At 49.3% G+C, this 15,496-nt stretch overlaps 1 protein-coding gene across 13 annotated transcripts in view; it reads right to left on the reverse strand.

Annotated features, from left to right (window-relative positions):
* Window positions 1-215: 215 nt before the first annotated feature.
* MAMLD1 (mastermind like domain containing 1) overlaps window positions 216-15,496 on the reverse strand; it is a 151,989-nt gene continuing 136,708 nt past the window's right edge. For 10 of the 13 annotated variants that reach the window (XM_017865538.1, XM_017865527.1, XM_017865529.1 and 7 more), the window contains one exon: window positions 6,411-9,478. In XM_017865538.1, the coding sequence (XP_017721027.1) occupies window positions 9,080-9,478 (399 nt within the window). In that variant the 3' untranslated portion in view covers window positions 6,411-9,079. Of the gene's footprint in view, window positions 772-2,718; window positions 2,804-6,410; window positions 9,479-15,496 lie in introns of those variants that run through there. The other 3 variants (XM_017865540.1, XM_017865534.1, XM_017865541.1) reach the window with 1 other exon arrangement.

Raw genomic sequence — 15,496 nt, forward strand, 5'->3', positions numbered from 1 at the left:
TGGGGCTCAGGGGACTAAAGCTGGCCATACCCCGCTGGAGGAACTTGGTGGTGTTTGCTACAGGCACCGGGCCCCGCACTGGGCTCTGCCTGAGGCTCTGGCTGCCCAGCAGGCTGAAGCTGGGGTTGTTGGCCAGAACAGCACTCACCTTCTGGCCAGGCCTGCCTTCAGAGGCCATCTGATTGGGAGTCGCAACTGTCTGCTGCGATGGGAACACTGGGGCCATCAGGGGGACTCTTACAGGTGCCTTGGCAAAGATGGAGTTGCTATCAAAATGCTGCTGAACGCTATTATCCACTTGGCTCAGAGGTGGTTTCCCCGAAACTGCTGTGGTCACAGCTGCTGCCGCTGTGCCCCATGCAGCATTGTTAAACACAGTGGGAATTCTTGGCACACTAGGCCGTCTGAGCTGGTGGGGACTCAAGGACTGGGTGCCCAGGGAGCTGGGACAGAACCCAGGCAGGGGCACTTCTGGTGGGGTGGCCTTGGGACTCTGCATATGCTGGCAGACAGGGCCAAGACTGCCCAGGGGAGTGTGGCCTGAGTGTGAGGGGATGGGAAACTGGGAGCTGGAGGTGAAAATTCCTTGCCGCTTCCCCAGAGTTGGTGAGATCACTTCCATGCCCTCGCAGCTCTGGTGCCTGCTGAGTGGGATCATTCCTGGACTCAGATTGTTCTGAAGGAGCCCAGTCCTGGGTGGCATCAAGTGCTTGCTAGATGGGGGGCTTGCCTTGATCCGGCTACACTTGGAGGTGACTTGTTCTTGGACGGCTGCATACAGAGAGAATTGGGGATCAGTTCCAAAGGCATCCTCGACTTGGGCTGTGGCCACCAGAGTGGGGCTCCTGGCCCAGCACGGACTTCTCACCTCCCGCCCTTGGCTCTCTACTGAGCCCCCCGACCCTGCTCCCCAATTCCTCACAATTCCCCTCATTTCTCTGCCCTCAGCCTGGACTTCTGTTCTTCTGGGAAGCTGCCCCAACTTCCTAGGTCCGTGCTCACCAAAAGCAGATCACACTGGACTGAAATGCCAGCTGATTTGTCTCTTCAAGAAAATTGGAAGCTCCCGGAGGCCAGGGTCCATGTCTGCTTTTACACTCAGTGCTCTGTATGCAGGGCCTGGCACTGCCCACCCGTTGACAGGTGGTGCATATTTTGTAGAAGGAAGGAAGGGGCCAGGTGGGGTGGGCTGGTGGCGGGAGCTAGCTCAGTCTCTTCAATTCTCTACCCAATGGATGTGACCTGGGACAGCAAGTGAGTGTGGTGAGTAAGTGCGGGTGGTGCTTTGTTCCCCTCTGTTCTCCTCATAGCCAAGATGGTCTCTGAGTCCAGATCTGCGGCTCAGACAACATTTGTACAACTGAGCTGTAATGGGGTTCCTTTCTGAAGGCTGAAATCTAGGAGCTGACATTCTGGACTCCCTGAGTTCTGAAGAGCCTGGGGATGGAGAGACATGGAGCAGAAGATGGAAGGTAGAGTCTCAGGTGCCTAAGATGGGAAATGCATCTCCCCTCATTGTCATGAGAGTCCATTCTAGCTGATATCTACTGTGGCCAATATCTACAGGTACTTTTTTGGAGTGGACACTGAGTCATGTAGCAGTCATATGGTTTACCCAAAGTCAGGTAGGGGAGACAGTGCAATCAGGGCACAAGCCCAGTGTGTCTGACCCACTGAAGAGTCCATGCTTGTATCTACAAAAATGATTTTTTTCTCTTGTCATGGTGCCTAGGTTCTTTTATTATCATGGCATGTGTATGTTTTTCAACTAGGTTACAATCTAGCCTTATAAGGTTAACCTCCTGGAGGCCACCAGCCTTCCTGAAACTTGTCTGTGCTGTCCCTGCAACTGGAGTGTGCCCAATGTGGCACTCCAGCCTGGACAAGTGGGACACAGACTCTGCTGGTATCAGGCCAAAAGAGGTCTTCCATAAGACTGGAAGAGCAATGGTGTAGAGGTGTCATGGGCTACAATAAAGATGCTGACCACCTGTCTGAGGGCAAGCAGCCTCTCCTGACCCTCAGACAAATGCTGAGTGTTCCCAAGACTACCCTTGGCCTGGTGCAATCTCATCCCACTGGTGCATAAGGGTTGCTGAACTCATGACTCCTTGGCTAGCCTGCAAGCTCCATGAAGTGGGAACTACATCAGGCTTTTTGCTACCTGCTGTATCCTAGGCCAATAAATGTTGATCACATTTATAGTGGGGACCCCTGCTATCTATCTGTGGAGGCTCTGGGAGCCCCTGACACAAACATTCTGAAGCAGAGCCTCCCCAACCCCTTTTCCATTTCTTATACCTGACAGATGTACCAGAAACCCATTAGAAATGGAAGGTCACTGCAGCAGTGTGTGAATATGTGTGTGGGAGAAGGGCAGGATCAGAGCCCTGCGGGTGTGGCAGCCCCCAAGTGATTCTAATCCAGATCCTAGCGGGTGTGTCCCTGTCCCATTGAAATAGCTGCTTTAAGGGGCCTGACTCAGGGAAATCAGTCTCTTGAATTAAGTGGTGATTTTGGAGTCATTTAGACCAGGCCTTCAACTGGGATCCTGCTCTTAGAGTTGGATGAATTATTTAACTGTTTTTCAGATCTCCTCTCTCTCAATGCTTTCAGAAACACAGACAGTAACTGCTTACTCTGAAATGAATTCTCACCCCACTTCCACATATGCACCCCTTGCCCACCACCTTGGGAACACTGGCCTTAACTGCTTACCTTGAAATGGACTCATCTGTTGGGAGATATATGCATTCTGCCGTTCAGGGGTCATTGCCATATGACCTGATCTCTGTTCCTCTTGCTAAACAGAACATGAAAAAGACAAATTAGATTACAGCTACCAATAAATAATTAGCCTGAGGATCACTGCGTGGGGATCTAGGACTTGGCTTTGATGTAGCAGAAAGCATGAATGAACACACCAACACACATTCGCATGCATGCCCCACCCTCTCGAGCAAAATTCCACAGGTATAAATAAGATTCTGCACCTGGGTTAAAAACACCAACTGCAACAGCATAGAATGCGGCAGGAGAGACAGAACTTAATAGCAAGAGCACACAGAAAAAAAGATTTAGGCATTTTGGATGTCCATCTGCTCAGGATGGGTCAGCAGTGAGATGTGGTCACCAAAAGAACAAATGTAACTTTAGGTTGCATTAATAGAAGCAGAGTATGTAGAAGGAGGGAGGTGACAGTCCTGTGCTAACTCTGCCTTGGCCAGACTATACCCACAGGAGTCTGGGCATGCCAGTCTCAGGGAGACCCAGACAGACTGGCTGCATTCAGAGGATGGTAAGTAATGAGAGTGGGGATTGGACTTCAAATTACCCAGACAAAGAATGGCTGAGCAAGCCGAGGATGCTGTGGCTGGGGCAGAGCAGACTGTGGGCTATGTAGTGGTGGATGCCTAGCCTCTGCAGGGCTGTCATAGGGAAAGGACATTGGGAAGAGGACCGAGGCTTGTTCCTGGTGGTCCTGGCATGAACGGCCGGATGATCACATGGTCAGGTGGACACAGTCTCCAACACTGGGAGTAGCCAAACACTTAACTGCCAACCTCCCGCCCTTCTCCTGACTAGTTGCAGCACAGGCAATTCGGAGGAGCTTCCTGTCGCCATCTGAAAGCTGGCGGGGTGGGCAGGGGGAGGAGTGAGCCAAGTTTTAAGGCCGCAGTTTCAGCACTCAGTGTGGGATCGGCTCAAGGAGCAAAGGGGAAGGACTTAGCCAGGAGGGAATAACATGAAAGCCCCCAGACCCAGAGAAGGCATGACCTGCTCTGAGACCGTCAGCCAATTGGTGTCAGGTTGTGAGTTGGATCCAGGTCTGACTCCCAGTCCAGTGCTTGAAGCCTCCTCACCCCACATAGTGAGGGGAGCCCGGCCATATCTGCTCAACTGCTGCCATCTCTCTCCCCTTCTCAACCACCAAGGCAGCTCCGTCTGGGAGCACATGCTCCAAGTCCACTTTCTGGTCTGTGTCCCCCCAGATGCCAGAGGACTTGACTCTACAACACGGTCTGCCCGTGCAGTGCCTGCTTTTCCAGCAAAGGGCTTCTGGGAACCCTTCTCTGCACTCGGTGGGGCTGGCGGGAGTGGGGCGGGGTAGAGACCCAGTGCTTGGGACTGTGCCCGGCTCTCAGGCCTGGCAGCAGTTCCTGGCCTTGGTTCCTGCCAAGGCAGAGAGGACAAACACATGGCACCGGTAAGACTACACCAGAAGCGATTCCACCAGACTGGGGTTTGCTTTTCTATCCCGCCCTTAGCCTGCTTCCTGTCCTGGTCCCTGCCTCCCCCTCCACTGGAACTGCTGTGTGGGCAGTGAGGGGCTGTTTCTCAGCTGCCCTATGGAGCTGCCTTCTCCCTGCTGAAGCATTGGCAAGGCGGCAAGGGGTGGGGGTGGGGTGGGATCTGCCTTCTCAAGCTCTCATTATACTGAGCATGTCTCACCCATTATTTTATGTCATCTAGCAACACCCCATGTGGACACTGAGGAGCATGGGGGTCACATGACCACTTCCCAAGGCCACACCATCCGGATCTGCCTGAGATGGTCAGGGTTGGCGGCCATTTCTGAAGGCAGTCCTTTCGCTTTGGCTCTTCTCCTTGTACCAGCCTCAGGACATCAGGGCAGAAGATCTACAGTCCCCAGCTTACTGATGTGACAGCAGAGGCTCAGAGAGGTTAAATGACTTGCCCAAGATGACACGGCTAAGAAGTACAGTATCTCCTAACTGCAAACCAGGTGCTTCCGCTGCTTCTGGGGACAGATTCCTGGGTGGCTGGCTAAGGCTAAACGGTCCTTAACTCCATCCCCACCGGTTGCTGCATTAGTTTCATCAAATAACACAGTTGTACAGAGGTAGGGGTTGGGGGGAAGGGGCAGATGGAGGCTAGAGAGTGTGACTAAGGAAACAGCAGGGGAAGTGTGGTAAAGTCCAAAGGGAGGGACGGAAAGAGAAAGCCAAGCCCAGGGGCGTGCCAGACAAAAGGAAAGGCCGCGCCCGGGCAGGGCAGGCTTCAGCGGGTGCTGGGGCGTCTTCATCCTAGGAAGCACACATCCCAGAGGACCCCGGAGTCTAATGGAAAAGCTGGCCAGTGTATCACTATGGAAACTGCCAAGGCCACACAATGCTGCTGCCACCCAGCCTGGGTGCTGGCGGCCAGCTCTGCAGGACCTTCAAGTCTAGGGTGCCACCAGCAAGTGAGGGCCCTCCATGGACTCTTCACCTTACGGCACTGTCCAGAGGCACCGCCAGTCCTCTGCTCCTAGGCTGGTCCCGCTGTCCCTGGCAAAAGGAGCCAGAGCATTCTCTCCAGGCCTCCCAACGAGGCTGCTTCCTTTGTTTTGCAGATGGAGGCTCCCATCCTTTGTTCTGAATCAATGTGCTCCAAAGATAAGCCCCAAGAAAACAGTTGTTGCCTTTTGACACTGACAATTAGAATCGTTGGAAAATGGAGAAAACAGGAAATGACAAATGGTTTCAGTGACCAGGAGGAAACCGTGCCTGAAAGTTGCTGCTTTGTGACTGGGACACTTGCTTTCTGTTCTCTTATGAAGGACGGCCTAGGCCGTGTGGCCTTTTATAAACAAAGCTATGAAGGGGTCGTCAAATTTTCTAGGGTTGCAGCTGTGGCACTAGGTCCTATTGTGCCAGGTGACACTGACAAGCAGCACTGAGTTCTGTGCGAGCCCAGGTGTGCTTCTCTCATGGTGACCCCCAGAGAACTAAGGCCCGGCTCTTCCTCTGTCACACCCCCTCCCAGCTCCCACCCTCAGACAAGGGACCACATTCACAGACAGTCTCAGCCAAGATGACAACCTTGGAAGTCCTTGGGATGCCTTTCTAGAAGCTTCAGGCTGATGCCAGGAAGCTGTAAAGCCCTCACCTGTCTCTGGGGGTTGTGTGCTGGGCAGGAGAGAGGGGAAAAAGCCCAAACTCCACCACTGCCTGCTGGCACAACTGAGCCCACGCCAGGCACTGCACCAGCTTCACTCACCAGCCAACACATGCTGATGTCTCCTGTTTACCCAGGTGCAATCACCTGAGTGCTGCCTTCTCACCACTACACGGGAAGAATGATCTCGTTACCAATTCAACCACTTAAGCGGGCAAAAGGACTCCAGCTGGGGAAAGGCAGAGTACAAACGACCAGGGGGACTGAGACAGATGCCCACAAAACGTTCCTGGATTTCAGACGGATTCGGGCTGAAGTTCCTTGCGCCATGATCCCCTGGAGGAGAGCATCCTGATTCAGACAAGAATTCAAATGACATAGCTTCTGGGGGATGGCAGTGAATGGATCCAAAGCCTTGTTTTATAAAGAATGTGGAGGAAGGGAGGAAGGAAAGGAGGGAGGGGAAGAGAGAGAGGGAGAGAGAAGAAAGAAGAGAAAGAGAAGGAAGAGGAGGAGGAGGAAGGGGAGGAGGGAGGAGGAGGGAGAAGGGAAAGGGAGGACAGAAGAGGGGAGGGAGGGGGGAGATTATCTACCCCTCTAGCTAGGGAACTCCTGTCTCCTTTCCCAGCAGACACTGCTCCATGAGTGCCCCCACAGAGAGCCAGCCTGCCACACAGCAGAAGGGCTCAGCTACCTGTTCCAAAGGTTGAGCACTAGTGTACTCCACAAGAAAAAGCACCTTCTTTTGTACTTTTTGGAAGCCAGAATTAGAAACAACTCATTCACACTTCTGACTTTTCCTTTGGAATGACAGGAAGATAGTATACTGCATGGGACCACCACACATTCAAGATCTGAGTGGTGGGGACCCCCACCCCCACATGGGTGGAGCCCCCTGAGACCCATGGGCTCTGACTGGCCATGGCCCATAGATAGTGACAACGTAGACAGTGCTGTCTGAAGTCTAGCTGGAGGATGGATGGATGCTCTTAGGAAAAAATTCCCTTCAGTCGTCCTTCAGAAACTATAGCGGCTTCCTAAAATGAATGGCAGGCAAGTTTTGATTGTTTCCTAAGTTCCTCCTAACTCTCAGAGCCTGTGACTCAGCTTCTCCAGAATGCCTGCAGGGAGGCAGGACCATTGGGAGTAATGAGCACGAATTGGGTCACTTCTCCCAGTGGACTGTTAACACCAAGATCTGGGGTGGAACCCACTGAACACCTGCCCTTTTGTGTTGCCTTGGCTCAGTGCCTTTCCTTGCCCAGAATGCAGCCAGAGGGATACGGGCCACAGTAACTCTGAGGCCCCTGAACTTACCTTCCCGAGACCCTGATGGGAAGGTATTGCTTACATGACAGTCCAGTCAGCCCCTCTGTCACTCAGTTGACGAACATTGATCATGGGTCTACTGTGGGCCAGGCTTTGTTCCAGGCATGGGGATAACACCGTTTGTCTCTACTCTTATGGACACAAGTAAATCAATCAAAGCAGATAATGCTCTAATGACCACCCAGTAGGGCGAAGGAATGGAGAGTGGGCAGGTGCTGGCAGAAACCTAAGGTCAAGTCATGGGACCCCAACGGGGAACTGGAAACTGCCACACCATTTTCTATGTTAGGGATCTTTCCTTGCTCTTCTGGAGACCTCACCCATGGTAACGGTGCTGCCCACAGGTTTGAACTGGTCTGAACCTGTCACTGGGGCTTCACAAAAGGAATGCCATTGAAAGCAAATGGCAGAGGTCTGTATATGAAATTCTTTTTACCCTTTGTTTTCTGTCTTCCCACATGACCTATGACTGCTGCAAACTCTATTCTGACTCCTCAGTCTTGGCGGGTCTGGGAAGAACTTGGTTTAGATGCTGGGAATGATCCTGGGCAAAGGAAACAAATATATTTCCAGCTTGCCTTCTTCCCCTGTGGTGCCTGCATCCTCTGTCTCGCACTGACTCACAGGCTGGACTGACAGCTGTGTTGAGAGGGAGGATTTAGTGAATGCCAGGCCTGACCCTCAAAGGCCTCCAGGTGGGGCCAATTTCCAAGGTTCTTAGAGAAGATTTGGGGCCACAAATCTGCTCTGCCCCTTCACTGCTGAGTGAAAGCTGTTGGCTTGAGAAGAGAGAGAATAGGTGAGGGACAAGAATTCTCAAGGCAAGCTAGCTGAGATCCTTTCATTTGTGGCTTCCAAAGAGGGAAAGGCAAGGCAGACAAGGGTGGAAACAGCGACATCCTGAGGGGACGATGTCCGTTTTGCTAATTCCGTTTCCCTGGCAGCTTTGTGCTGGACAAGATTTCTCTGGTTTCAGCTGAAGAGTGAACAGCTGAGGAGCTCTGTGACTTTGAGAGAGAGAGAGAGAGAAATCAATAGCCCTTGAAAGGAAAGCACTGCTTGTTCTTCCAGGCCAGGGCAGGCAGGATAAAGAGAACAAGGCTGTACATACCAAAGCAGAATTTCCATTAAAGGCCAGAATCCTGGGAGGCCCTTTCAGCTTAATGACCATCTTCTGATCACTATCACTTAGAAAATGTTCATGTCCCCAGTTTTCTCTGCAGATAGGGCAGACATCCTGTGCACACTGATATTTTATGCACCAGATGCAATTCTCTGCAAAGGCCCCCTCTGGCTGGTATCCATCCGCTTGCTCTCATGACCACTAATGTGACTCTGGGGGCAGGTCAAGCCATTCCTTCTAGACTCTAGAATCTAGAGGATGATCCCAACTCACAGCCCTCTTGGACAAACTTGGTTTGGATTCCTTCTGCCTGTACTACCTACCGGGCTGCCAGTCCTCCAGTAGGGCAATCCAACTTCCTGCCTCTAGGGTGTGGGAGTCCTGGGCGGGGTTTGGAATTCACAGCAGATGGCTGGCAGGAGAGGCAGTTCCCGAGCACCCACTAGGTACCAAGCAGCAGGTATCAGGTGCAGGGCTTCGGAGGTGCAGAAGAACAGCCCCTGTCCCCCTCAGTTCCCAGTCTGGCCTCAGGGACAGAAAGGCAGGGATGGAAATGGGGTACTGGAAGGCGCACAGCTGAGGGAGAGAGCAACTGCACCCTGGACAATCCCCCACTCATTTCCCTGGAGGTGGGGCTGAGGCACCCGGAGCCCTCCGCTTGCTTGGGTTTTCCCTTTGCCAAAGAATGCCAGGCAGAAAGAAGAGAACAAGCAAGCCCAGGAAGCACTAGAAGTCACTCATGGGTGGACAGAGCTTTACCTTCGGAGCTGTCACCTCCTGTGTTCCTCCCAACAACCCTGTGAGGCAGGCGGGCAGGCTGAGCAGGGGGCTGTGCCCCATTGGCAGATGAGGAAAGCGAGGCTCAGGGGGAAGTGACTTACCTGCGGCATCGCAGCTAGGCAGTAGTGGAGCGGGCACCTGCCTCCAGGCCTTCGGATCCCAGCTGCCCCAGGGCGCTGCCTCTGAGGTGCTGTACGAGGAGGTGACTCGGGCCAGCTCATGAGCAAAGGAGCTGCTGGGCAGGAAGGACTCACTCCCCAGGGCCTGGCAGGATGGGGGCTGTCGCCCGAGGCTGACCTGGGGGGGCCTGGCTTCCCCAAGCTTGCAGGCTTTGTCTACATGAGTCTACAACAACCGATTGAACAATCCATCAGCTGCTTGGCCACAGAATGGTTCTGACTGATCTTGTTACTGCCCTGAGTGCCTAGCTGGGTCGTTTGGGTGTTGTGGTTATACCCACCAACTGGCTTGGTGGAACGAAACCAAACAGCTTTGTGAGCTTAGCTTGTCTTGGGTCGCAGACTTCTTTGAGAAGCAGTTATAAGCTGTGGCTTCTCTCCACAGAAAAAGCACTTATGGTGTCTCTCCCTTTCCAGCCCACCAACATTTTACATCTAATTTTGGGGGGTTTTCTGGGCCACTTAATACCCATCCGTGGATCTCATGTGAAGACTCCCTGGCTTGAGAAATCACTGTCTTGTTGAAAATGGGAACAAAGCTAAGTCAGATAGCTGGTTCATTTGCAATGACTTTCACCAAGCCTGAACCCACCCTACCCCACCCCACCCCACTGACCACCCCCCACAACGGAGCACACAACTCTAAACTGGTTTGTAGGTATGTGTGTGTAAACACGCTGAGGAATCTGCAAAACCAAATGGTGAGTGCAAAACCAAACAGTCATGAGTAAATCTCACAATAACCACGTCCTGAGCTGCAGCCCTTGTTGAACTATACCCTACTAGGGCCCCAAGATTTTAGGACTTCTGTGGGTGGGACCTCCCCTTTCTATCATGCTTTAGAAGACAGGGATTTCACCAGAATTGAATGTATTGAACATATGACCCATTTTTTTCAGCCAAAGGCAGTTAAAATAACTTCATACTTGATATCTATGTCAGCAAAAGCTGCAAAACGCAAATGGGTGGCTGCTAAGAGCCCTGACACCCTGACGAGCACACCAAGTGCTTAGCAACAGTAGTGTCCAAAGGACCAGGTGGAAGCCTGCCTTGATGAGAAGTTGCTCTTCTTTCTACATGAAGCAGCACCTCTACTCTCCTGCTTTTAATACCTGAGCTGTGAGTGATCATCTATGTCCATTAGCAAACATCCCAGTGGAGAAGGAAACACTCATACCCGAAATCTAAGCTACATAGTTGGAATCACTTCAATTTATTGCAATAAACACATTCTAAGCGCCTATTGTGGGCAAGTCTTTGCAATGGATAATAGTTCAGTACATATTTTGATGTAATATTTGAAATAACAATAAAAATTGCCACCACTGAATTTATTGAGCATTTGCTGTGCTTTAGGCACTAACCCAGGTTCTTTAAATATTTAGTCTTATTTGATCTGTATAAACAGCCACCTATGAGAAAGGGACTATTATTGTCCTTATTTTACAAATGAGGCCACTGAGGCCCAGAAAGGTTAACTAAGTTGCCCAAAATCATACAGCCCATTAGTAGCAGAGCAGGATGCAAACCCAGGCTTGCCTCATTCCCAAGCCCACATGTCGTTTGCATTGGTATGGATGTGTGCATGTGTTTAGTCATTAGCATGTTATATGACAAGCAAGTTTTGAAACATAGAAACTTAAAATGTGCCATTAAGAAAAGTGCAGGCAAGGTTTTCCAAGGGTAGGTGTGGACCTCCGGACAAAATTTTAAGAACAAATTATAAATACTTAAAAATGGGAATAAGAAGACAACCTAACTACCTGAAGAGTTTTAGAGATGACTCATGCCTACCCTCTAAAACCCAAACAAAAACAACAAAGTCAAGAAAACCCATGAAATCTTAGCAAGCAATTTCTATGTACTTGTGAAAAGGATTTCTTTACCATTCTAATGGGATTTATGCCAACCATAGAGGTCTCAGTGCCCCTCCCGTGGGGTGGTTCGTGAGTACAGAGCTGAGCTCACTGGCCATCTGCAGCTTCATGAAATCAAGCTCCAGTTTGTCCTTGGAGCAAGGTTATCTGGGACATGAGCAGAGACATTGCTTTCTACAATGGACAATTCTTTCTGCCTGCATACCTAGCTCACTGATAACTTTAAACACCATTTTATAGCCACACTGGAGTTTTGAAGACCTCAATATGCAAATATTACTCTGGCTCTGATTACTTGTCTGCTCCATGACAACACACTCTAAAAGCAATGAATGGGGCTTATTTGTAGAGAACTGAAGCGTTTTAAGCTTTTGCTCAGGAATCCCTGGTAGCTTCGTGTGACTTGCAAGATATTAGTGATGGGTCAAGAAACAGGGCCTCCCATCAGCATTAACATACGCTTGCAGTGCCTCAGTAGTCCATCAGGCAGAAAAAACTGCAGATGGCACATGGAAATGACCAGCGGCGGAAGATACCCCGACAGCGTGGGCAGTTCTATTTCAGCAGCAATCAAGAGGGGGCCTGGAGCCACTCAATCAAGTGGAGCAGGGTGGGAGCAAGCACTGTGCAGACCAATGCAATCCCCAGTTAAAACACAAAATAAATAAAACAGATGAGATTCAGTCTCTTGACTCTGACTGACTGGGAGCTTTATAGCTGATGCTTGTGTCTTTTCTCCATTTTATTTAATTAGGAAAAGAAACTGCTTATCACACACTCTAAGTGTGAGGTACAACCTCCACAGAAAAGGTTGTTAGGAACATTTCAATTTCTAGAAGTTTCTAAACATAAGGTAAATCCAGCTCTGTCCTTGGGATCACTGCGCATCTCAGAAAGGCAAATCAATCAGTAATTGGTAGGCATAATTACTAGCTCATGGACTGACAAGTTCTACACTATTTCAAATCTCACAGAAGTAAGCCATGGGACAGATAGAGTCTGATAGTGGTGCCCCGTTTTCTGGAGGTCACACCTGCTCGTCCCCCGGACCCTGGGCTTCTCATGATTGTCAGAGTGCTTGCTGGAACCAGGTCAACCCAGTTTCCCTTCCCCTGAAAAATCCTCCAATGGCTCGCACCAGACTAGAGATGCAAGTGCAAGCACATCCACCCTCTCAGCAGCCAGGTTTTGCGCTCCATAATGTCACGTACCCCCAGTTATACCAATCTCCTTGGAGCTCTCCAGACAGGCTGCCATGTGTGCTCGGCCCTCTGTGCTTGTGCTCCTTGGTTTGCCAAGCCTGGAATGCCCTTTCTCCATGATTGTACTCTGGGAATTCTGTGTGTCTTTTGAGATGAATCTCCTCCACCCTGGAAATTCTGCCTCTCTTTCCAGGTCCAGCTTCTGTGGCTGAATACCCTTGGCTGACTGAACATTCTTGCTGGGCCAAGTCTTAATCATCTCTAAATCCCTCTGGTGTCCCGACAGTATCTAGCTCAGGCAAAGAGCTCAGCAAATACTTGCAAAATTCAATAAACTTTACTATGTTACTAGCTTGGCATGGTGTTCTAGGCACTTGGGAGATTATAATCTGGTGAACATTGTGCTAGCCTTTTTTTTGGGATAAACATCAATGATAAACTAAGCCTTTACTCTCATTTTAGCATATCTACTCATCTCTTTTCAATGCTGGTTGGTTTATAAAACCCATCAGTAGAACAGAGAGTGATCATAATCATATGGTGAAAATAACATCAGCTGACACATTTACTGAACATGCTTTAGTGTGCTGGGCACTGAAATCTGTGCACACATGAATTTGAGATAGATTGTTCCTAGCTAATAAGACGAGGAAGTGGAGATGGGCTTACTCAGGTCACACAATAGCAAGGTGGGGTACAGACAGAAACCAAGCTAGAAACCAAGAAATCCCCAGGTTTGGAAATGCATGGGCTCCTTCTCTGCACATGGCGAGGAGCAGTCAGGTGCTCCTCCTTCTTCCATACTGAAATAACTCTGCATTGTTGGCTGTTCTGTAACACTCTGTGCTATTCTGTAGCTCAAATGGCTCTGGTGCAAGAAGCTCAGATTATGACTAACCCCCATAGATATTCAGCTGCTTTGCAATAAATGGATGACTGCTCTGAGTTTATAAATTATTGACTAGATTGGATATTGGCCCAATCTTCACTCTGGTGATTCAGAAGGAGACGTATGCACATTTGCAAGGTTATAGTAGTGCACTCTAATTACACTGGCTTCTGAGAGCTTGTAGGTTTCTTGACTTAATCATTCTGGAATTAAGGTAATGGATCCTTAACACCTTTTCTTTCTCTGACCTTTACTAACCATGTAACATAAATGAGCAGAGAAAACCCAAGAAAGCGAACTGGAGACTTGATGAGTGTGCCAAAGGCACTCGGAGTCCAAGGTCCTCTGTGGCTCCCTGACTTCAGAAGCCAGCCTCAGTTGTTCAAGTCACTCGTGAGGTTACTATGCTAGAGCACTAAGTATTATCCAGATAGCCCAAAGAGGTGAAGGCAGACATGTGGAAGAACCTGGATTTTTGGGCAAGTTGGTGAATGCCTCCTGCCCCATGTCAAAGAGAGGTGATAGGAGACAACTTTGTGAATTTGAAATAATGCACTGGGGAAACAGGAAAATGTCATGTGAGTCACTCTTCTTGGCTTTTTTCTTGCCATTACCCTACTTGGCCAAGTGAAAATGGGATTTCAATATATCATAAGTATGCATCTATTGATAACAATGCAAGAAAGCTGTACAATTCAAGTCTGAGATTTTGTAAGAAACAGAATCTCAGAATCTCTGTAGGCAGCACCATCCAAAAGAACTTCCCGAGTTGATGCTGAATCATCCCAGAAAGAATAGAATGCTCTAGAGCTGTGCTGTTCAATATGGTAGCCACTGGCCACATGAAGTGTGTAGCACTTGAAATGTGGCTAGTACAAGTGAAGAACTGAATTTTTTAAAACATTTTTTATTAAGTTAAATAGTTACGTGTGACTGCTGGCTACAGCATTGGACAGCACAGCTCTTTGGCATACAGGCTAAGAGTCCAGGCTCTGGAAAAAGAGTGTCTGGACTTGAATTATGGGTTTGCCACTTCCATGCTTTGTAATTGTGGGAGAGTTACTTAACGTTTCTGTGCCTTAATTTTCTCGTGTGCCTTAATTTTCTCATCTGCAAAAGGGATTAATAGCTGTATATTATTCATAGAGTGGTAAAGGTTAAGAGGACTAATATAATTAACACATATGCAGTGCCTGGCATGTTGTATGCACTCCAGGAAAGTTAGCAGCAGTATTAATTAACAATAATACTTCCACCATGTATTGAGCCCCTTTCAACGGTCCAGGCACTGATCTATGAATTTTACACAGATTAGCCTAAAACTGGACATGCTGTTCTAGGTGTGGTCTGGCCAACATGACTCAGCAGGACCTGTGTTTTGGTAAAGTAAATTAATAATAATTGATGATGGTAATGATATTATAAATATTTATTGAGAACTTACTCAATGTAAGGCACTGGCCCTTTCCCAGGGTCATTTCAATTAATGAGTCCTCAGAACAATCCTATGAAGAAGGTACTATTATGATCCCATTGTAAAGATAAGGAAACTGAGGCAAAAAAAGGTTAAGCAACCTGCCCATGATCACCCATTGGTAAATGCCAGAGCCTAGACTAGAACCTAGGTATTGTCTGATTTCAAAGCCTGTGCCAAGCTTTGTGTGATCAAAGTGCCCAAGTGAAAGTTTTGTTATTGTAGTAAGTAGACGAGCAGCAAGAATATTTTGGAAGGCCACTGGGATTCTACAGCTGTGCAATGGCTGCAGGGCTGGCTGCTGTGAGACCCAGGTGCCTTCTTTTTATAATAACTGTACCTTGAAATGAGAAGAACTCCAAGTTGGGGAATCTCTGTTATGATACGTATGGGATGGTGGGTGGAGGGGGTAGATAAGTTTCACTAAAGAAATTCTGGCTGGGCACAGTGGCTCATGCCTGTAATCCCAGCATTTTGGGAGGCTGAGGTGGATGGATCACCTGAAGTCAGCAGTTCAAGACCAGCCTGGCCAACATGGTGAAACCCCATCTCTACTAAAATATAAAAGTTAGCCGGGCATGGTGGTGCATGCCTGTAGTCCCAGCTACTTGGGAGGCTGAGGCACAAGAATCACTTAAACCTGGGAAGTGGAGTTTGCAATGAGCCAAGATCATGCCACTGCACTCCAGCCTGGGTAACAAAGTGAGACTCCATCTTAAAAAAAAAAAAAAAAAGAGAGAGA

The sequence above is a fragment of the Rhinopithecus bieti genome, unplaced genomic scaffold (genome assembly GCF_001698545.2).
Source record: "Rhinopithecus bieti isolate Rb0 unplaced genomic scaffold, ASM169854v2 scaffold_80089, whole genome shotgun sequence".
Taxonomy (NCBI): domain Eukaryota; kingdom Metazoa; phylum Chordata; class Mammalia; order Primates; family Cercopithecidae; genus Rhinopithecus; species Rhinopithecus bieti.